A 23,062-nucleotide genomic window follows, 5' to 3' on the forward strand; every position below is an offset into this window, starting at 1 on the left:
GAGCTGCAGCCCAGAGGGAGGGACGGAGCCCAGGGAGCCACCTGCAGACCTCAGATAAAGCTGGCTCATCACTCTCGTCTGTGAAACAGAGCAACGGCTCCCACCCAGGGGATGGTGACCATCTGTGCCCAGCGCACAGTAGGCTCTCGGCAGATGTTCATCCATCATCCAGGGTCACGTAGATGGCCCTGCACGCAGCCCGGCCCACCGGCATCAGCTGGAGAGACTGGCCACAGAAATGACAGGGGCGGCCTGTGGTTTGCACAATGTCATTATCGCGTGATATGTTAATAATTACCCAGGAAGCCCTCAGAACGTCGAGGATGAGATATTGTAGCCTGTGAAGTAGGGGGTTGTGACGTTCATTACCCTGTAAACAAGTGCCATTCACTCTTCCCTACAAACACATGTTTTCAAACTAGCATCACTGAATCCTTTTAATTTCACTTAATAGGCACTAGGACTGGCTTCATTTGTCACTAGGGGGAGCTGAAACAGCTAGAAGCTGTGCTATTTTTTTTTTTCTCTCATTCCAACCAACAGTAATTAAAAACTTGGCACACTTAGAAGAAAGGTAGGACCCATATTGTATGACAATTTTTTCTTTCTTAGAAAAAAAAAAAAGCAAACAAATATTTTCAAGACACTTCTCTGTCTTCCATAGCCACATGTACACCGTAAGCAAAAAAACACCACCTAAAGCCACCAAGTGATTTTATTGTATTTATTTTGTGAGAGAGAGTCTCACTCAATTGCCCTGGCTGGAGTGCAGTGGCACAATCTCGGCTCACTGCAACCTCTGCCTCCCGGGTTCAAGCGATTTCCAGCTAATGTTTGTATTTTTAGTAAAGATGGGGTTTTGCCAGGCTGGTCTCAAACTCCTGACCTCAAGTGATCCGCCCGCCTCGGCCTCTCAAAGTGCTAGGATTACAGGCACGGGCCACCATGCCCGCCCCACCCAGTGATTTTAAATGCTGAGCGTGGGTGTTGGTCTGTCTTCTTTTTTTTGGTGAAATTTGTGGGGCTAAAGGCCATAGTGCTGGACACTGGGCTCTGACCTCAGCTCAGCAGTCACTCTCCATTGGGTGTAGAAAAAAAGCAAGTCCTGGCTCCCTTTTTGGGGAAAACCTATGTTGCTCCTTTTGCTGGACTAATATTTAACATGCCTGAGTAACCATGTGAGCCTCAGTCTCAAGCTGCGATCGGCGGTGGGCAGAGCAGGAACAAGCCATTACAATATCCAGGCTCACAGCAACCACTGCAATAAAACTGCCAGGAATGGCTTGACAAGCAACAGCAGGACCTGCACCAGGAGCACTGCCAGGCCAGCAGCATAGTGCTGGAGGGACGGCCAGCTCCCGGGAGCAAGCACGGACAGACGAAGAGGAGGAGGACGGCAGGCATTTCCAAATCCCTTTCCTATTTAACACCTTTCCATCAAAATCCCAGGAGCATTTGCTTTTTTTTTGAGAAGCTGCCAAAATGATTGTAAAATTCATAGAATGGCTGAGAAATGTTAGAAAACAAAGAGGAATAAGACAAGCTCTCCTAAACATGAAAAAAATGTGTAATAAACTGATACAAATGAAAGCTTTAGAGGTACCAGGGCAAAGATGTCTGTGAACGAAGGAACGTCCTCAGACAGACTTGACTGTGTGTAAGAATTTAAAACATGATTAAGATGCATCACAAAGAAATTAAAAATCAATAGATGGTTTCCGGGGAAAAAACGTCTCTGGAAACAAGTGATCTATTTAGAAGCTCACTTCACGCCAGGCTCAGAATTAATTCCAGGAGGACGAAAGAGTTTAATGGAAAATATTAAACCATGAACATTATTTTTAAAAATCTGGGTGAATATTTACTTGGTCTCAAAATAGGAAAGAAAGATGCCTCAGATCTGGAGGTTTGAGCACACACATTTAAACACAATAAAATTAAAGACAAACAAGAGAAAGGGAAAAGTATTTGCCATAAACATGATTAAACATGATATCCCTAATACATAAGAAGCTCCAAAAAACCAACATGAAACACTGGGACCCATTAAAATAAAATAAAATGGAGACCAGGCTTGAGAATCCCCTGAGCAAAGTCCGTTAAGCCATGGAGACAACCTTGATCTTGCTGGTTCTGCAAACCTAAACAAAACTGAACCTGGGCTATTTCTTGTAAATGCCCATATTAAAGAAAAATAAAACTTAAGCCCAACCAATCAGAAGCTGCCAGCAACTTACTGAGGGCACCTCAGGACGTTGGCTGTAGCAACTAGTTTGGAGATAGAGATGCAACTAAAGGCAGATATACAACTCGTGATATGGTTGGGCTGTGTCCCTACCCAAATCTCACCTTGAATTATAGCTCCCATCATTCCCACATGTTGTGGAAGAGGCCCAGTGAAAGCGAACTGAATCATGGGCGTGGTTTCCCCCATGCTGTTCTCATGGTAGTGAATAAGTCTCATGAGAGTTGATTTTATAAGGGGTTGGCTCTCATTCTCTCTTGCCTGCCACCATATAAGATGTGCCTTTCGCCTTCCACCATGATAGTGAGGCCTCCCTAGCCACGTGGAACTGTGAGTCCATTCAACCTCTTTTACTTTACAAATTACCCAGTCTTGGGTATGTCTTTATCAGCAGCATGAAAACCAATACAACTAGGGATTTTCTAACAGTTGAGACCAAAGAAGGCAACAACATAGTCTTAAATCAAGTATTTTCTTTGTCCAGCTCCCATGTTCACACCATGAAAACCTTCCCCTTGTGTTCCCTCTGCAGAACCCCAAAGCACCTTTGGATTGGTGCTGCCTGATTCATAAATTGCTGTCTGCTCAAAGAAACTCTTCGAACATTTTGGGTCCGTTTACCTTGTAACAGACCCCCCATGGGAAAAATGACCATGAGCTCCACAGGCATTTAATTACAGACCAGTCATTTAAAAGCCCATCTAGGAAAATAATAATGAGATACCATTTTGCCTAACAAACTAGGAAAGATTTAAAAGCAGGAGGGAAGAGGAATGGACCCTGAGACCTGTATCTGGTCACCGCTGCAGGGTGTCAATTAGTTGAAGTATTTCAAAGGTGAAAAATGTTCATGCCATTGGACCAGAAATTCTGCTTCTAGCGTTTTATCCCAAGGCAGGCATTGGAGACGTTGGAAAAGATTTGTAACAGTGTTCAGAGTAGCTTCATTTCTAATAGCAAGGTGCTGGACTCATAGCCTTGTGCAAATGTATTGGATGATGGAAAATAATGGTAATAATGGGTTATCTATGGAGGTTTACCCCCACCTGGGACCCAGCCCTGCCCACTCCATCTGGTGCCTCCCTGGCCTTGGCCCCCATGCCTCATGCAGCAGCGAGCCCACCTGTCCTGTCTCACACCCCCTCACACAGACATAATGCACCCGACATGGACACAACCCGGGCCACAAACACAGTCAAGATGGGTCCCAAGCCCCACTCTGAATCACAGTGAGGCTCTTGAGCCCCTCCTACGTAGACATGCTGGAGCCCCCACTACTTGCAGCCCCCAGAAGGAGGCTACAGATGCCAGGGGTGGCCATCCCAGGTCTGGCTACTACTAGACCCCAAAGCACAGGGCAAGATCTGGAGAAAGCCTGTGGAGGAGGAGGCTGGGAGGGGCACCTTCCTCCCCAGAGAAGGGCCATGCCTGTGCCCGCACTGTCTACAGGGGCCCAGGAGATTCCGAGGCACCTCCTAGACTCACTGGGCAGACAGCAGGCATGCTCACAGCATTTGAGGGCTTGGTGAGGTGGGCTGGGGGCTTCTGTTCTTTCCCTGGGAAGCTGGAGCAGTTGGGGGCTTTACTCATTGATTTATCCTTCCTCCTGATTCACCCCAACCCAGCTTCCCAGCTGTAGGTCCCGGAAGCCCCCAGGACCGCTGAGTGACCCGAACCGTCGGTGGCAGGGCTCAGCAGGTGGGGAAGGTGAGCTGGCTCCAGGGATGAGCTAAGGGTCGAGGGAACCACGAGGCCACAGGCTCCAAGGAGATGGCCTGTGTGGGGACATGGCACCTCTTTTTATTTGGAGGTTCTGTCCTTGGGCAGCTGCCATGAACTCTGGTGAAAGAGCGACCCTGGGGATGACAAAGCCGCACGAGGGGTCCCAGCGGCCGGTGTGGGTGTCGGAGGGCCCTGCTCTAGGAGAGGGGGCCTCGCTCTTGCAGTTCCTGGGAGCTAGGCTGGGGGCCATGCTTGTCCGCGCCAGGATCCCCCATGGCAGAGTGGGTAGAACCTGCCTGCCCCTACTGTCCCCACAACACAACTGGGGCTGGATCAGTTTTCGGTCAGCGTGGATTCAGAAACGAACAGAAAACCATGGGCTTTGTTTGGCGTGTGAGGCCAGCTTTGCTGTTTTGTTTTGTTTGAAAGTTTTCATTGTTTTAGAGCTCCTGGGAAAGCACAGTGGTTGCAGGGCAAACAGGAGAGCTGGGCCGGGCACCTCTGGACAGGAAGCCTTGCTTTAGGCCCTCCCTGAGCTCCCTGGGCCCTGGGGCTGCTCCATCCCCGCTTCGAACTCAGGAGTCACTCAGTCACTTGTGCTTGTGGGCTGGTGGCCTGGGCTATGCCTGTTGCTCCTCTCCTTCCTCCCTTCCTGTCTAAATGTGTTTCTCTCCCTTCCTCCCTTCCTCTAACATCTTCAGAATGTTTTCTGTGTTCTGGCCTTATGCTAAGGTTCTGGGGATAAGAGGGATCCCTGCCCTCGTGGAACTCAGAGAGAAAAAGACCCGTCCTCAGGTGGATATGCAAAGAGCTGCGTATGCAGCATGTTCTGGAGCAGAGGAAGAAACAGCTAGTTCCGCCCGGGAGAGAGAAGACAGCTGCCCCTCCAAGGGCTAGTGTGGATGCAGGGCTGCGTGGGAGGGAGGACTGTGTGTCCTGCCAGGGACGGGAGTGGGGAGCGGTCATCCCAGGCGGACACAGCTTGGTATGGGTGAGGGGGCACATGCTCAAGGAAGGGGGAGCCTGGGGGCTCTGGAAATACAGGCAGGGGCTGAGATGCCTGCTTGGGGTCTGGGCAGGAGTGCAGGCTTATCCTGAGACCAGGGTCCGTCCATGAATAGTGAGTGTCTGGAAGGCTGGAGCATGGTTCCTTTATACCCCACAGTGCCCGGAATGCTGCGGAACGTGGAGCTGGGCCCGGAACTCTGGCTGGGTCATCTGAACAGCTCTCCTGCTGAGGAAGCCACAGACACTGCCCATACCTCCACCAGGAAAAGTTCTGGCCGCCTAGTCAAACTCTGCCCATCAGCACTGCAGGACAGCTGTCATGGTGAATGCCCGGGTCCCCTTCTTCTGACGGTGGCACTGGATCTCCTCTAGGGACCCTCTTGCCTCACAGTTGGCCCATGTGGTCCAGGCAGAGATGACGCCTCCCTGGCTTTGGAAACCTCAGGACGTTGACTGTAGCAAATAGTTGGGGGACAGATATGCAACTAAGGGCAGTGGACTTCCACTGCAGAAAAGGGAAGTTCTCTGTGCCTAGGGCTGTATGGCAACCTTGATGAAGAGCCTGACCAAGGAAGGAGCCAACTAGGAGGAAAGTGGATCCAAGAGGCCACATGGAGCAGCGTGCTGGGGCGCTGGATCCAGCCATGCCTGAAGCTGTCCCAGGCTCCGCAACTCTTCCAGTGCAGGAGTTAATAATGATTCTTCCAGCTTAAGCTTGCTGGTGTTGGGTCCTACCTCCTGCATACTGCACTCCTTACCAATGTATTATTTTTACCAATTTGTAATGCCTGGGCTTGTACATCAATCTCAGCTAAAAATCTAAAAATGACCCTTTCTCTCTGAGGTTAAACAGATTTAAGTATCACGTATTTGAACTTGAGGGGACCCAGAGATCATCTATTCTGAACATTTCATCATTTTACAGATGAGGCCAGACAAACCGAGTCACTCACCCAGGGTCCCTGTCATTCACCAAATACTGACTGGGGCTGACCCCAGGCCAGGCACATTCTGGACACTCATCTTGTGAGCAAGACTGGTGTGATAATGGCAGCAATGAAGCCAGAACCTGAGTCTCCTCACTCACAGGTCTCCCCACAGCAGCACGAGGTCTCAAGGCCGGACTCAGAGGGGTTAAGCGACTTGCCCGTGGTCACGCAGGCAGTAAATGGTAGAGCCGACGCTTGGACATGCACGTTTACCTATAGGCCCATAGCAAAGTCTTAGTTTTCATAAAAGCCTTTGAGCATTTCGGGCCCACGAGTTTGTGATGCTCTGAAGCTTCCAGCCGAGGCGACGGAAGCTGGCCCAATTTAATTTCCTTTTCTGAAGGCCTACTTGCTCTAAGTCAATATGTTCGCAGTGTCTCTCCTCAGCAGATTAGGGTTATTACAAGGCAGGTACTCGGGCTGTGAGAAGCAGAGGCTAGAAAGGGAATGACGAACCGGCTTTCTCCTTCCAGGAAACTCTCTGCAGTGTAAACACAGAGCCTGGAGGAGTGTGCTGAGGCCGAACAACAGCTGAGGTGTTCACCTGCAGGGGTGGCACTGCCAGGCCTGGCGCGGGAGACGCGTGAGTTGTTCTGGGTGTGCAAGAGCCAACCCCCATCCGATGGGTGGGGCGGAGCAGAGACCTGGGTGCAGGGGCTGTGTCTGGGAATTTAATTTTTAGTTTAACTTATAGCAAGGCTGATAATGATCCTTCCCTAAAGCCAATCCCCCTCCTCATTTAGGGGTGGAAACTGGCTTTGTAAAACTAATAAAAGGCTGAGAGATTAGGAGTATGAGAGAAGCCTGAACTCAGCTAAAATGTAAGCCTCCTTTTTTTTTTTCTTTGAGATGGAGTCACTCTGTCACCCAGGCTGGAGTGCAGTGGTGCGATTTTGGCTCACTGCAACCTCTGCCTCCTGGGTCCCGGTTCAAGCGATTCTCCTGCCTCAGCCTCCTGAGTAGCTGGGATTATAGGCAGGTGCCACCATGCCCAGCTAATTTTTTGTATTTTTAGTAGAGATGGGGTTTCACCATGTTATCCAGGCTGGTCTTGAACTCCTGACCTGGTGATTCACCCGCCTCAGCCTCCCAAAGTGCTGGGATGACAGAAGTGAGCCACCGCACCCAGCCCATAAGCTATAATCCCTCACTGCTCAGGAGTCATGTGACCAGAGGTCACAAGATTAGTGACTTCCCCAGTTGCTTCTAAAGATAACATCACTATTATGGAAACTAAGATTGATCTTTGGAGATGCTTTTCAGACTTTTGCATTCTGAAAATGGACTGACCCTACCTGGATTCATGACTCACAGCTCAGGCGGTCCTGTGGCCCCACTCAGAGGTGGACTCAGCAGGTGAGGACCATTTCTCACGCCCTGTGACGGCATCCCCAGCCAATCAGCAGCACCTGCTCCCCAGCCCGAACGCCCACCAAACTGTCCTGGAAAAGTCTAACCTCTGAGCCCTCAGGGAGACTGACTCCAGTGAGAACTCTGGTTCCCCCACGTGGCTGGGCTCTAATTAAACTCTGTCTTTACTGCAATACCATGGGCTTAGTGAACTGGTTTTGTCTGTGCGGCAGGCAGGAGGAGCCTGCTGGGCGGTTACATTCCCTTGTGTGAACCCCGGCTCCTGGCGCTGCTCCCCGCCTGCCAGGGCCCTAAAGTGGATGCACAGCTTCTGCCAGCCTGTGCACCCTCACCAGCTCTGCCTCTCCCTCCCTACTGCCAGGAGCCTCAGGAAGGAGCCCCATGGAAAGACCAGCCCAGGACATGAGTGCCTGTGTGGCAGATGGTGACAGTGTTATCTGCTGTTATGGGGACAGAGCCACCCTTTCCTTCTCCCTCCCCTTCCTCAGGATGAGGAGCTTCTGATTAGCCTTCCCTGCAGCTCTGCGATGAGACACTGATTCCACCTGCCTTCATCTCAGTGCATCTGGGAGGCCTTGTCTCCAGGACATGTCCCTGGGTGCAGGGTTTCCCCGGCTGCTCTCCTGCCCTGTGGAAGTTTGGGATTTGCCCGAATGACAAAGATATTCTGAGCACCTGTGGCAATAACCCTGGGGTGAGGAGCTGTTGGGGATGAAGCAGCTGTGGTCTAAGGGGGAGGAGCAGCATTAAAGAGAAGACAGTCCCGCTGCTGGGGGGAAGGCAGAGCTGTGCACGAAGCACTCAGGATACAGCACAGAGGAGAAATCTCAGCCCCACCTAGAGGGAGGGGACAGAGAAGGCTTCCTGGGGGCAGCAGCAGCTGCTCCTCCGGGGATAAAAGCCTAAACGACACTTTGGGAGGCTGAGGTGAGCAGATTGTGAGGTCAGGAGATCGAGACCATCCTGGCTAACATGGTGAAACCCCGCCTCTACTAAAAACACAAAAAATTAGCCGGACGTGGTGGTGGGTGCCTGTAATCCCAGCTACTCAGGAGGCTGAGGCAGGAGAATTACTTGAGAGCAATTCTCTCAAGTGGAGGTGGAGGTTGCAGTGAGCTGAGATCATGCCACTGCACTCCAGCCTGGGTGACAGAGCAAGACACCATCTCAAAAAAAGAAAAAAAAATGCAAAAAGGGTGCTTCAGGCCTCAACCAAGTTAAACTGGAGGGGCTGCACAGGGCACTCCGGGCGGGTATGACGCTGTGGGAACCGGCTCTGCTGACTCTCAGCACCTGCCTTCGAGCTCTGTGGGCAGTGCAGCGTGGCCACGTGGAGCTTGTGTGTGTGCGTGGAAAAGGCCTTGGTGGCGTGGGCACAGCAAGTAGGCTTTCCTTTCCCTTCTGTGGGACTGCAAAGGGTGCAGGTGGCAGAGCCCAGGCCTCTGGGCAGAGGTGAGTCACGTGGAGGGCGTGCGTATGTTGAAGAGGAGGGGGCGCAGAAGGGCAGGCCTCTGGAAGGGAGGGCTGGAGCAGGGACATACATGTGGGGAGGGGAGGGAAGGGAGATGGGGGCCCAGTGGGGAAGGGAGAAGCCACATCGCACCGTGATGCTAACCTCAGAGGCCGGGCCCACCTGCAGCCTCTGCAGCTGCCTCCCCACACCTGGGCTGTCTCAGCTCCGCACTGCTAAAAAGCCCTTTGCTCCCCCACTCACAGCAGCACACTCACAAGTCTAAAAGGGGGAAGGCCCCTGAGTGACCATCCCTGGAGGAGCAGACACACCAAATATGGTAAATGCATGCAATGGAATATTACTGAGCCATGAAAAGGAAGGAAATTCCGACATCTGCTACAACTCGGGTGAACCTCAAAAACCTCACGCCGAGGGCAAGGATCCAGACACAGAAAGACAAGCATCACACAGCTCCATTTGTACGAAGTACTGAGAACAGATGAATTTGCAGTGACACAGAGTAAGTGAGAGGCTGCCCAGGATGGGAACAGAGGGAACAGGAGGCCTGCTTAATAGGTATGGGATTTCTGTTTGGGAAGAAGAGAAAGTCTCAGCGGTGGATGTTGGTGATGGCTGCTCAACATTCTGAATGCTGCTGAATTGCACACAGAGGATGGTTTACATGTTACACGCATCTTACCACAATGACAGACCCATATGGTCTGGATGTGTCCCTGCCCAAATCTCATGTCGAGCTATAATCCCCAATGTGGAGGTGGGGCCTGGCGGGAGGGGATGGGGACATGGAGGTGGGTTTCTCATGAATGGCTTAGTTCTCATGAGATCTGGTCATTAAACATGTGGCACCTCCCCCTCGCTCTCGCTTGCTCCTCTTTGTGCCGTGTGAGATGCCTGCTCCCCCTTCGCCTTCTACCATGATTGGAGACTTCCTGAGGCCGCCCCGGAAGCAGAGACCACCATGCTTCCTGTGCAACCTGCAGAATTGTAAGCCAAGTAAACATCTTTTCTTATAAATTACCCTGTCCCTTTACAGCAGTGTGAGAAGGAACTAAGACACAAACAGCACAGACCCTAGAACTGGAGCTGGGTGCTGGGCACAGAGCTGGAGCCGGGCGCTGGGCACAGACCTGGAGCCAGGCGCTGGGCATCCAGTCTCATTGCCGCTTGGCTGGCCCTGGCGTGACCCCCCAGTTTCCCACGCCACCCCTGGCTTCCTGAACCCCCTCCTGGCACCCCTCGCTTGCTGAAGCTCTTTTCTCTGAACGTCTGCCTCGGTCCCTGACACTCAGGGCCTGCCCAGGTGCCCTGAGCCCCCTGGATCCTGGCATCCTACCCCCAGGCACAGGTGAACCCTAAGGCAGAGCTCCGACACCCACACATGCTGCTTGCAGTTCAGACATTGCGGTTCCCGATCCTCCTGTCCCGTGCTCCCCCCATGCCACAGGCTGACCCACCCCCAGCCATGGGGGCCAACTGGGGCCCAGTCACCTGAATACAACTGGAGAGCACAGAATCTGCCATAGTCACTGTCTGCAGTGACACCCACCCGTTACTGATGGCACCCTGACACCCCTTCCTGACAGCACCCTTGGCCCCACCATGGGGGGGCTCTTCTACAGCCAGGTCCATCCCTGAGGGAATGCTGAGCTGTACCTCGGTGGCTCTGAGTGACCCCTTTGAACACATTTTCGTGCAAAGAGAGGCAGAAATACCCTATGCTCTTGGTGCCTCTCTCCATGCATCCTCATTTGTATGCAAATACTGCTTGGCCATTCCGGAAAAAATCTGTTGGGCTTGACCCTTGGTGCTATCGATTGGTTCATAATCATAACCCTTCCCAATTGCAAAAGGTCATCTGATGTGTTTCCCTCCTCTGGCCCCCGCAGTCCGCAGCTCCTGCTGGGCTGAGCCTCTGTCCTCAGGGACACTCTAATTATTTCGGACCTGAAGCAACACCCTTCTAAATCTGCACCAGCGGAACGGAGCAGGAACACCAGGCTCTGAGTGAAATCAGGGAACTCTTTCAAGTCACCATCCAGCGAGGAGGGTGAGCTTCTGTGGTCTCCTCGGCCGAAGGGAGGGCGTTGCTGTCATTACCTGAGGCACACTGGGCCCAGAGAGGGATAGGGACAGGATCTGATCTAAAAACAGACGTTGCTTCCCACTATGAGCCCCACAGAAGGCAGAGTCCCTTGAATCGGACCCAAGAGTCACATCTTATCTAAAAGGGGTGGAGACAATGGCCCATGTGGCTTTCCCAGACCTGCGCCCGGGGGTAGGACGCCAGGATCCAGGGGGCTCAAGGCACCTGGGCAGAGAATGGGCTGTTACCAGGTTACCAGGCTGGTTCTGGTCATCAGGCCACTGCCGAAGCCCACTGAAGGACCGATGCAGATACAAACATTTACCCCTCCCGATAACGAGGTTCCATTTCCCACACACCTAGATCCCCACTGAGTTAACGCCACGCTCGTAGAGCAAAGCCACAGTAAATATGACGGCCCCAGGTATCCAACAAACCCTTGAGGTCGCAAAAGCAAGACTTGACCATTCACTGAAGCTGTCAGGAAATTCCACCTCTCAGCTGAGCCCATCTTTTCCTGCCAGTGGCATGGAGACCTCGGCCCTGGCAGCAATGTGTTCAAGGAGGAAGAACACTGCTGGACACCTGAGGGGCTTGGGCACAGCATGCTTGGCTGTCCCCACCACTGTGGCCCTCTCTGGCAGTGGGGTTGGAGGTGCACAGAGCTTACCAGCCTCGCCGACAAAGACCTCCACGGGTGCGCTGGCTGGGCTCTCACCAATGATGTTATAGGCAGTCATTATTACTTCATAGCGCCGGTACTTCTTTAAATCTGCAGGGTTGAAGGAAACATGGATCAGCTTCCACCAGGACACCTTCTGTTCTTCCAAAGTTCCCCCTATGAACCACAATGAAGCAAGCAGCACCCTCCAAGGAGAGGAGCGAGGATTGTTAGAAATCTGTGAAATGCCTGCATCTTCTGTGACCAGGGCACCCTTCTTCTCTCCTCCATATTAATTAAGCACCCACCACCTTTAAGAAAAAGACGCATCCATCCTGTCCTGTGTTCAGGTAAAAGGCAGCATGGGCATGGAGCTCCCTCCTCTAACGTAAAGGATTTAGAACAGGGGTCCCCAACCCCTGGGCCACTAACCATGACCTGTGAAGAACCAGGTTGCAAAGCAGGAGGTGAGTGGCGGGTGAGCGAGCAAAGCTTCATGGGTATTGAGAGCTGCTCCCCATCTCTTGCATTGCACCTGAGCTCTGCCTTCTGTCAGGTAAGCTTAGATTCTCATAGAAGTGCAAACCCTAGTGGGAGCTGTGCGTGCGAGGGATCTAGGTTGCGCGCTCCTTATGCCTTGCACGACCTCGCTCCCTCGCACATGCGGTTCCCAATAGGGTTTGCACTCTTACGAGAATCTAATGCCTGATGATCTGTCACTGTCTCCACTCCCCGCAAGATGGGACTGTCTAGTTGCAGGAAAACAAGCTCAGGGCTCCCACTGATTCCACACGATGGTGAGTTGTAGGATTATTTCATTCTATATTACAATGTACTAATAATAGAAATAAAGTGCACAACAAGTGGGATGCGGTTGCATCCTCCCAAAACCATCCCCCACCACCTGGTCTATGCAAAAATTGTCTGCCACAAAACCCACCCCTGGTGTCAAAGTGGTTGGAGACCCCTGATGTAGAATAGAGAACATAACCTGGGCCTGCCTTTTGGTTCAGAATCTCTCCTTGAAATTATGCACAGATGGAGTAAGACTGTGGCATTGAAAATGGAATGTGGAAAGACACTGGTAACCAAAGGCCTCTGAGACCTTAGTGGCCATGTCCTGGGAAAGAACGGGCATGGGCTGCCGCACACAGAGAGCTCCCCGGGGCAGGGGCCAAGCGCCAGCTCTGCAGTAAGTGACAGGGTGAGAGTCATTGACCTTTAAGCCAAAACATTCTGGAATGTTCTCCCACTGGTTAACACTGCTCTGTGGGTGGCTTGGCTTTTCCGAGGCCCCGCGTGTGTGCCTGGCACCTCTGTGCTAGTGCGGATGGTGGTGCGCTTGGGCCATGCTGGACCTGTGCTGCCCTGCATATCACCCCCACCCCTGCAGGATGCTGGAACACAGCAGGCTCGGGGAGGGCCAGCCCCTCCCTCCTGCCTGGTCCACTTCCCAAACTGGCCAAGTTCCCTGTTGAAGTCGATCACATTATGGCTCCATGTCTAGCCCCTGAGTTGGATTTTGAAACTCCTCCCTAGCTAGGAATCAAAGGAGAAACAACACGGTTTGTTTAAAGGGCGAAGGGAGGCTGAGCGGATAAACAAAATGTGGTCTTTCATTCGACAGGATATTATTCAGTCTTGACTAAGATTCTGACGCCTGCCCTGACATGCATGGACCTTGAAGACGTTAAGCTCATGAAATAAGCCAGCCACGAAAAGACAAATACTACATGATTCCCCTTCTATAAGGTCCCCAGAGTTGTCGAATCCATCCAGACAGAAAGTTGAATGTGGGTGCTGGTGGGGATGGGGTATAAGGAGTTAGTATGTAACAGGGACAGTTTCAGTTTGGGAAGATGAGAAAGTTCTGGAGAATGATGGTGACGGCTGCATAATGGCCTGAATGTGCTTAATGCCACTGAACTGTACACTTAAAAATGGTTAAGAAAGTCCATTTTCTGTTATATGTATTTTAACACAATAAAAAAAGAAAGAGGCTGGGTGCAGTGGCTCACGCCTATAGCCCTAGCATCTTGGGAGGTTGAGACAAGAGGATCGCTTGAGTCCAGGCATTCAAGACCAGCCTGTACAACATGGCAAAACCCTGTCTCTTAAACAACAACAACAACAACAACAACAACAAACAATTAGCCAGGCATGGTGGCACAAGCCTGTAGTCCCAGCTACTTGGGGGGCTGAGGCAGGAGGATCACTTGAGCCAGGAGTTCAAGGCTGCAGTGAGCCGTGATCGCGCCACTGCACTCCAGCCTGGGCAACAGAGTGAGACTCTGTCTCTTTAAAAAATAAAATAAAAAAAAAAAAAGAGAGAGAAAAGAAAAGAAGAGAAAAAAGAAAGAGTTTTGAAATTATGAACAGATGGAGTAAGACTGGCATTGGAAATAGAATGTAAAAAAAAATAGAATGAAAAAAATAGAAAAAAAATAGAATGAAAAAAAAATAGAATAAAAAAAAAAAAAAAAGGAATACAGAAGCTGGAGAGATCTTGTTCTATCTGGCTTTCCTCTCTGTCCCAAACTTGAAGACCAGATATTAGTAAATTTCCCCAGCCTCTGTTTCTAGAAGCTTCCTTTCCTATCTCCCTGGTGGTTTGGTATGTGGAGACACAGCGTTTGAGAGGCGATTCCAGAAACTGGAACCATTAATCCAGGCTGGTTTTCCCTTGCACTGAGAGGCCGGCTGGCCCTGGGCACAGTGTGTGCGTCTCGCGGCGTGGGCTTCCCGCTGAGAGCGCACTTACGTGTTAGTTCACACATGGTCGATGTGGAGCTGCTGTTCACCATCTTGAAGCTGCTTTGGGCTATTGGGGTAAGCAAAGCAGAAAGGCGGTTAGCACGCAGGGACACGGCCATTGCAGGAGATGTGCGGCAGGAATGAGGGAGACAGGCGCCTTACTGGGATGCCAGCCACTGCCCACGCTGCACCTCCCAGGGCAATAAAGACTCCGCTGCCACCCACGCTTTCCACCCGCTCCCGGTGGGGGCTGCCACACCTCCTCATAAACACAAGGCACCCCAGTCCCAGACAGGCAGGGTGCCCTCACCACTCTGATTCAGTGAAACACATTAGTTTTTGGCACAACTTAGTACCAAGTGGCAGGACACCTTTTCTCCCAGTCACCCCAGGGCAGCTGCAGCTGACTCATGCTCACGCAGGGAGCCCCGGCTGGAGGAGCCGAGCAAACCACCACAGGGAGAGCTGCGCGACCAGGTGCATAAGTCCAGCGCATCCCGGGGCCTTCTACTGTGCTGTGTTTTGATTTTGTGACAAAGCCCAGGGAGATGGTAATTGTCTGGTGGTCAGCAAGGGCCACCTTCGGGGTGTGCCAACAGTGCAGACTACAGTGCTGCAATTTCCCATTTCCGACACTCATCAACACCATGCCTGGCGCTGTGTTGGGGTCAAGCTGTGTGAGCTCAGGAGCTGCCGCCGTCTGCACACGTGGCCTTATGGAGGGAACTGGGTGCGTGGAAGGCCCCGCAGCTGGCTTTGGCGAGTGAAGCAGGCAGCCCCGATGCCATGGGGATGGCAGAAAGCGGGAGGGCGCTGTCCACACGGTGTGTTCTGGAGCTGCTCCCTCCTCTGTCCCCGGCACGAAGATGTCAAGGGGCAAAGAATATTTTTGTGACACCATTTGCTGGGTGCCAGGAAATGAACCCCCTCTAACCTCCGTCCAACAGAGGAGGGGTGGGAGTGGGCAGCCATCCCTCCCCAGGATTCTAGAAGCTGCCTTGAAGGCAGCTGGGCCCTCGTCTGAGCAATGATCATGGCGCAGTGCAGGCCGAGCCAAGATCAGCCCGAGGGTGAGCACCACGGGCTCCATGCTGAGGCTGTGCCTGGTACAGACAGGTGGGGCCTATGTCTGTACCAGGGGCCTGGACTTGGGTTTTGCAACAGGTTCCCACTGGCCCCCTGCCTCCATCTCAGGCCCCAAAGCCCTTCCCCACTGATGCGGGGAGCATGCAGTCCCTGGAGGCCTGGCAACCGCTCTCCCCTTAACACAGTCTGTGGCAGACAAGGCCCCTCTGCCTCCTGCAGCTGCACCGGCCTGCAGCACACCTGCACTCCACGTGCCCCTGGTGGGTAAACCTGCCTGCTCCCTGTTCCCAAGAGCAGGGCTGCCTCTTCTCTCAGCCTCCTCCGCGGCATTTCCCACCATGATGTGCACTAAACAGATGCTGAGGGTCCCCTGGGACCCTCGCTCCCCGCGCCAGGACAGAGGGGACAGTCTCACCTGTGAGCTCAGCACGTAAAGCTATAGGGCTTTTGAGCGTCTTGGCCTCGGTGCCTGACCCAGCTTCATACTCCAGCTCCCGGTAGTAGATCCTGTATCCCTGAAGAAGGCCGTTCAGGCTTTCGTCCCTTGGAGGCTGCAAAGACATCACACCGACTCGGTCACACGACGGGAGTCAACCCAGCTGGCCTGCAACGGGGCTCACCTCCACCCGTTTAACTAGCCAGCTACACAGAAGGAAGTCGCGGGTTCCAGCGACAGGTGTCAGATTCGTCAAGAGGAACCCAGGCAGCTCCCAGGGCACAGCACCGAGCTGTGGAGCCACTTTCAGAATGCCGGTTTTCACGTGCATGTGTGTGGGGACATAAATACTTTGTCCCCCGTCCAGCTCAAATCCTCAAATGAGCCCCCAGGTTGGGGCAGGAGGCTGGGGACAGACGCGGATGGCGAGGAGGCTGCGTGCTGTGCGGTGAGCCCAGAGCAGGGTGGAATCTCGAGAGGCGGCCTGCTCTGAAGCACCTACCAGCTGACCCCACCCTCCCTCTCAGCCCCCGGCCACCCAGGCTGTGACTGCCTTACCGTGCCCCTCACTGATGCTTCCCCATGCCAGGCCACCCCCACTGTGCCTGACTCAGGCCTCAGGCTGGAATCCCCTTGGCCCCTCGTACGATGGCTGGCCTGGCCTATCGCCTTGCGGTGTGGTGATCTGTTTCAGCTGCCCCAGGCAACCAATACACCCTTGCCATCCAGCTCTCACCCTGCAGTTCTTACCAAGCCATGGCTAGGCACTCATTAGATGCACATTAGACTCCCATGGAATAGGGAGCATAGGCAGATAAGAAGTGGAGGTTCAGGTCTTGCTGGAATCTAAACACAGGAGTTGTTTTTGCACTCATCTGGGTGCTGACCCTCCAAGCATCTGGTCTCTCTTCTTGGGATACTCAGATGGGAGATAAGGAACAGGAACATTCTAAGCTCTGACCAGGAGATGGCTGAAGATGAGGCCATGGAGCCTCGTCCAAGGACGGATGTGCACGGAACTTCTGGTGCCGTGCTCACTGTGAGGCCCTCACACCACAGCACCATCCTGCTCCCTGGGCAGAGCCGCAGCCTTGCCACACGAGAGTCCCTTTGCTGTGGGTTGAACTATGTCCCCCTAAAAGACACGCTCAAATCTAAGCCCTGTCGCCTGTGAACCTGACCTTATTTGGAAATAGGGTCTTTGCACGTACAATTGGTGATGACAGGGTCGTACTGGATTAGGGGGAGGGTCCTAATTTGATGAGTGGAGGGAAATTATGAGAAGAGGGAAGTTTGGACACAGGACACACAGGTGGAACAACCAGTGAAGATGGGGACAGAGTCTGGAGTAATGCGTCTGTAAGTGAAAAACACCAAGAGTTGTTGTTGGTCACTGGAAGCTGGAAGAGGCAGGAAGGATCCTCCCTGGAGCCTTCAGAGGGAGAAGGACCCTGACGACACCTTGAGTTTGGACTTCTGGCTCCCAGAGCTGTGAGAGAAAACGTTCTGCTCTTTCCAACCACCTAATGCGTAGTAACTTGTTTTGCGGGCCCTGGTAAATAACACATCCTTGCATCCAAACTCTCTCCGATCCTCACTCTCTGAACCCAGGCACCAAAAGGGGTTGGTTCAGAGAAATCGCTTTCTCTTTGGACTCTTGCTACTCACGAGGCAAAACCCACACGTGGAGGAAGCGGTGTTCTTTGCACCCCAGGCTCTCTGATAGAATGGCTTGGATAGCGAGGGGGGCTTGCACTGCGGTAGCAACGAGGACGACACTCACTCACACATGCAACATGTGACACGCACACACCAGAGGGGCACTGTGTGTACCCAGCGGACTCAGGAGGTTTTCCAAAATGAGGTCTGCGACCACGTTAGCTCAAGCAGCCCCCAGGTCACTGCCATGCAGGGCTGCCAGCAGCCGTCCCTCTCCGTGGACTTTCTGACTCCCCTACAATACTCCCAATTCAGGAAAAGCACGAAGGGATATAATCCCCCCGTAAGGCACAGAAAAGCATAACGGGAACACCTGAGTGGACTTGCTGGGTCTTTGCAATCCACATCCGAGGGGCCCTGCAAACCCACACCCTTAGACACCACTCCAGCCTGGACACAGCTCCACTCCTGGCCTAGGGGTATTCGACCCCAGTGTGCAAACCCAGGGGCTGAGAGAGCTGTTGTTCGGGGGGCTGCATCTGAGTCCCCATGGTGTGCTTGTCAGTGCCCCACAGCCCTCTTCAATTTTGCAGAAAGTGACAAGGGTCACGTATCCATCCTGTGGGCTGCAGCCCCAGGTCCGAGGACTCCCGCTGCCCACCACGGAGCAGAGACGGGGACACGGCGCTGCCTGGCATCTGGCTCCAAATTCTCAAATGGAAGGTGGAGTTGGGCTAGTATCTGGGAGGGACTTTTTTTCTGCTGGCTTTTCCTTTTTCTCTCTTTACCCTTCATTGGCTACCACCAGCAGCTGAGGGGACCTTGGTGCTGGCTCTGCTCCAGCCTCTCTGCTCTGGCCCCGGCTGGCCGCCTTCACAGGGCCAGGGTGTGCTCAGACACCAGGCCAGAACCGCTGAACCAGAACCCGGGACTTCAATGTCAAATGAGGCTCTCTTGTTTTTGCTTTTTTTTTTTTTTTAAGCTATAAAAAAACAAGACACCCCGCTAAATCAGAATCTGAAAATGATGGTTCTGGAATTCAGATGTAACTGGGCATCCCAGGTTTTCTCTGGATACCCGCTCCCTCCCTGGCACTGCTTGCCTTCTGTCGGGACAACCTACAGATGGAAATGCCTTTCAAAGCGCCTCCAGTAATAGCGCTAGAGAAACAAAGCAGAGAGTGAGCCAGCACAGATGAGGGTCTCTCCAGGGTGCAGTGTACCCGAGGCAGCGGCAGACGATCAGCAAGGCACGGCAGGGTCCCTGAGGCACGTGGCCAGCACATCCGTCCACACCCTGTGGCCACTGACCACTTTCTCCAGCAGGGAGCCCTTCACCGGCTCATGGGGTTCCCAGCACTGCTCAACTTGCCAGGAAAACAAAATAAAACCCAAACCTGAGTCTGGGAAGCTGAGAGCTGGCAGAAAAGGAAGGAGGAAGAATGGGAGGCACAGTCCAGAAGCTGGATGGGGGAGCAGGCAAGGGAGGCTACAGTGTCTGCTGATTGTATTAAATGCTCTTTTCCTTTTCTATGATTTTGACGATAGAGCAGCGTTTGGGATGCCAGCAATAGTCACTCACAGGTGTCCTGCACTGCTCCTTTGCTCCTTCTCCAGCTCCCCCATCCCAGGCCCCCAGTCCCACTCTGCACCCCTTCCCTTAGGGCTGGGCATATCAGATGGTCTCCTAAAAACCGGGGTGCTGACGGGGTTCGTGTTCAGTGTCCTCCCTGTGGAGTCTACAGAATCGCGTTCAGAGCAGCTTTTAGGTTTTCAGTTGTTTTACTCCCACTCTTTAAAAATTAGTCCCTTGTGCTAGGAGCGGGCACCGGTCAGCATTGCATGCAATTGCAAACTGGCTCCAGACAGTGTCGTGGTGAAAGCACCACCAGAGATGTGGGGGCGTGGTGGAAATCCTGTGTGTGCATAACACACACACACACACACTTGCACATCCACTCACATCACCACACAAGGGGGTTCCAGGTCATCTGCTCTTTCTTTTCTTTGAGACAGGGTCTCACCCTGTTGCCCAGGCTGGAGTGCAGGGGTGCGATCAGAGCTCACTGCAGCCTCGACCTCCTGGGCTCAAGCGATCGTCCTGCCTCAGCCTCCTGAGTAGCTGGGACTACAGGCCTGCACCACCACACCCGGCTAATTTTTAAATTTTCTGTAGAGATGAGGTCTCACCATGTTGCCCAGGCTGGTCTTGAACTCCTGGGCTTAAGTGATCCTGCAGTTTGCTCTTTCAAACTCTAGCCCTGGTTACTGAGACTGAAATTAAAACCCTTATTTTGTAAGGCATCCTTCTTCAAACATAACTGTTAGCCACATTGAAATAGAAGGTTTACTTAACCTCCTTTTTAGAAGAAATATAATGGATGGAAAAGTTGGAAAAGTCAGTATGTGAGACTGAAGAGAGGCGATTCTCCGCAGGCCATGTGGCTTTCAGAGAGAGGAGACAGAGTGGTTTCTGCACTGAGCCACAAGCAAGTGTTCTCCATGGCTGTTTGCTCTCCATGGTCATTCTGCTGACTACGTCCACAGGGAGGGAGGGCAGTGCCCGGAGCCACCAGGAAGGCCTGGTGCTCTGGCTCCTTGAAAAGCTGCACCTGTCTCCTCACACTGACTCACCAAGAGCTCAGGGCATCTTACGGGGGGATCACAGACAAACACTGAGCTCCGCCACTCGGAGAATGTATTCCAGCCTTGCCATCTCATTGCATCTATGAGATCTCCTGAGCTATCGTGCACCAGGTGCCAGGGAGTGAGTGAGGAAGGCGGCTCTGAAGCCTCAGAAAGAGCGAGCTCTGCGGGGAAGAACTGGAGGATAACTGCAGGGAATGGTGTTTGAGCTGCCCTTGGAGTAGGAGGCGGCTTTTGATGAGGGGAGAAGGGCTGGCCCTCTGTGAGGCGGGCACGGTGCCTGGTATAGCCCCACTAGACAGGAGTCAGAGGTGTGAAGGGCAGGGGCAGGTCTGGGTGGGTCTAGGAGCAGCAGCCAGGCTACGGGGACAGTTCCCAGCGCCTGAACCAGGACTACCCCAGGTTCCAGGTCAGTCCCCACTTGGGTGGGCTCCCCAGAAGGAGACTGGCCAGAAAGGAGCTTCCTCCAATCCACTGGAGCCACGGATGGGCTTGATGGGTTCCTGGGTTACTGCTATTCCCGGTAACAATCAGTCTTGCAAAAATGCACATACAGGAGCCCTTTGCTGAAGGAGCCCCAGAGACTTCCAAGACCCTGGGGGCTTCTGACTTTCCTCTCCCGGGCCGCTGACAAGCACACAGAAACATGTCCCTGCTAAAGGCTTTCACCCAGCACGTGGCTGTGCACCCAGAGAGCCTGCTTTTTTTGCCCAAGGCTCCTGGTCCACCCAGATGGTCCCAGGTGGTCCTGCTGGGAGTCCTGTCCTTGCTGTTCACACTGGTGGTGGGGTGGGAGTGGCTGGAGTCTGGGCAGTGAAGATGAGAGACCTCAGCTTCCATTTCTGGACTCTGGACTGACTATCAGCAGGACAAAGAGGCGAGCAGACAGATCAAAAGCTTACAGGCGGGACTCTGTAAGTACCAGCCAAGCAACCTCACCCTGAGGTCGCCTTCAAAGCCTCCCTCTCGCCCCAGATTAGACCCGCGGCAGCTCCAGGCACTGGGACCTCAGAAGGAAGACTGCAGAGGCCTCCAGCCAGCTCTGCAGATACACAGACGAGACAGGATTACAGAGAGCGCAATTTACTTTTGGGGGAGGAGGGAAGCTCGGGTAGGGTGGGGAGCGCTGGATTCAATTCACCAAAATTATCAACTAGGCAGGAAGTTAGGAGGTTGAGACGATAAAAATGTTCTCCCTGGGGACCAAGTGTGGCTTCCCAGCCTCTGGGGTGGGAAGATGGAGGGGAAGGGGCCGAAGGTAACTGATCTTGGACTTGCAGATATTTCTAGTCAAGGTGAATGAGACGATTTAGAGTTATGAGAAAAGGCCAATCTCCCTTGCCCAACAGACAAAATGTCCATGAGCCCCCGGGCTGGGGCCACATATGGCCCACAGGCTAACTGACGCTGTCTGCACCAGAAATCCCTGAAGAGTCAAAATGCATCCCCTCCCGGCAGGCGTCTTCCAGGCTTGGGGAGGGGTTACAGGCGGCCATACCCCCAGAGGGTAGCTTCCTTGAAGGTAGCAGCTGGCGGAGGCCACTCTGTTAGCAGGTGCCATCTTCCCAGTGGGAGCCTCACTTATAAAGGGCCCGGTGGCATCACGGAGATGCCCAGGCCTGCCCGCATGGGGTTCTGAACTGGGTTCAACCACATTTCCCATTCCTGGACTTTGGGATTAACCTGTCTATAATCCGTGAAAGAGGCTCTCCAACTCCAGAGGTGCTTGGAGGCATCAGTAGGGTAGCTCCATGGAACCCACGAGGTCAAGGTCAGGCTCTAGATTCGGGTCCTGGCCTTGCAGCCACCTTGCAATATAAGCTTGGGCTGGCTGCTCAAACTCCCAGGCTCAAACCCATGCCCACAACAGGCAGAAGTCTGGCCAGACGGTCTCCAGAGTATTATACGACTTTAAACAAAAGGTTCGCTTTGCACCACAGACCCGTATCCCCAGCCAGCCCTTCGCATGTCTCTGACTCTGCATATGCCCAGGGGCAGGCCATGTTCGGGTCTTGTTCATGTTTAAATGCCCACAGCACCTGGGCCAGGCCTCAGCCATGACGGATGCTTAGCCAGAGCCCTGGGGTGGAGTGGGACTTGCTGGAGTTCAAGATGACCTCATCTGTGTGTCACTGCACCCTGGCTTGGCCATCTGTGTGGAGAGAAGCTTGAAGGGAACTGGGAGCCCCACCTCAAAACACCTTCCCTCGGCCTGCCATGCCTCAGAAATTCACCAGCAGCCTTCTGGAGGTTCTTCATTTTTCAAAAGCCTGTTTGTTTTGTTGTTGTTTGTTTTTTCCGAGATGGAGTCTCACTCTGTCGCCAGGCTGGAGTGCAGTGGCATGATCTTGGCTCATGGCTCACTGCAACCTCCTGGGCTGCTCACTGCAGCCTCCCGGGTTCACGCAATTCTCCTGCCTAAGCCTCCCAAGTAGCTGGGACTACAGACACGCACCACTATGCCCAGCTAATTTTTGTATTTTTAGTAGAGACAGGGTTTCACCATGTTGGCCAGGATGATGTCGATCTCTTGACCTCGTGATCTGCCTGCCTCAGCCTCCCAAATTGATGGGATTACGGGCATGCCAAAGCAAAAGCACCTGTTTAAATGCAAATGACCTGGTAGGAGCGTGCCTGGGTTTCATCACCAGGTAGGGGAGGCAGGAGGAAGTCAATGCTCTGGGGAAGACCTGGGAGGGTGGGCATCTTGGAGGCTGCAGGGTTGAGTGGAGGGAAGGCCTGGGGGTGGGAGGAGGCAGGACCTGCATGGAAAGCCTCCCTCCTTCCAGCTGCCTGCACAGGGACCCCTGGACCCCTTGCCATTGCTGGCCTCTGTGGAACTTCCCACTCAGCTCCCTCTGCTGAGGTGGGGAGCAGCAGGGCAGGACCTAACTCTCCCAGTTCTAGAGACAGGGAGCTGGGCTGAGGG

General features: G+C 53.3%; 1 protein-coding gene across 1 annotated transcript in view; it reads right to left on the reverse strand.

The window, feature by feature from the left end:
• Positions 1-23,062, reverse strand: part of SDK1 (sidekick cell adhesion molecule 1) — a 707,360-nt gene that overhangs the window by 75,048 nt on the left and 609,250 nt on the right. Inside the window, exons 33-35 of the mRNA XM_011976935.1 lie at positions 15,809-15,944; positions 14,315-14,374; positions 11,563-11,664 (exon numbers count right to left, since the gene is read on the reverse strand). Coding sequence (XP_011832325.1) covers positions 11,563-11,664; positions 14,315-14,374; positions 15,809-15,944 — 298 coding nt within the window. The remainder of the gene's footprint in view (positions 1-11,562; positions 11,665-14,314; positions 14,375-15,808; positions 15,945-23,062) is intronic.

Source organism: Mandrillus leucophaeus, unplaced genomic scaffold (genome assembly GCF_000951045.1).
Source record: "Mandrillus leucophaeus isolate KB7577 unplaced genomic scaffold, Mleu.le_1.0 Scaffold171, whole genome shotgun sequence".
NCBI classification, from domain to species: Eukaryota; Metazoa; Chordata; class Mammalia; order Primates; family Cercopithecidae; genus Mandrillus; species Mandrillus leucophaeus.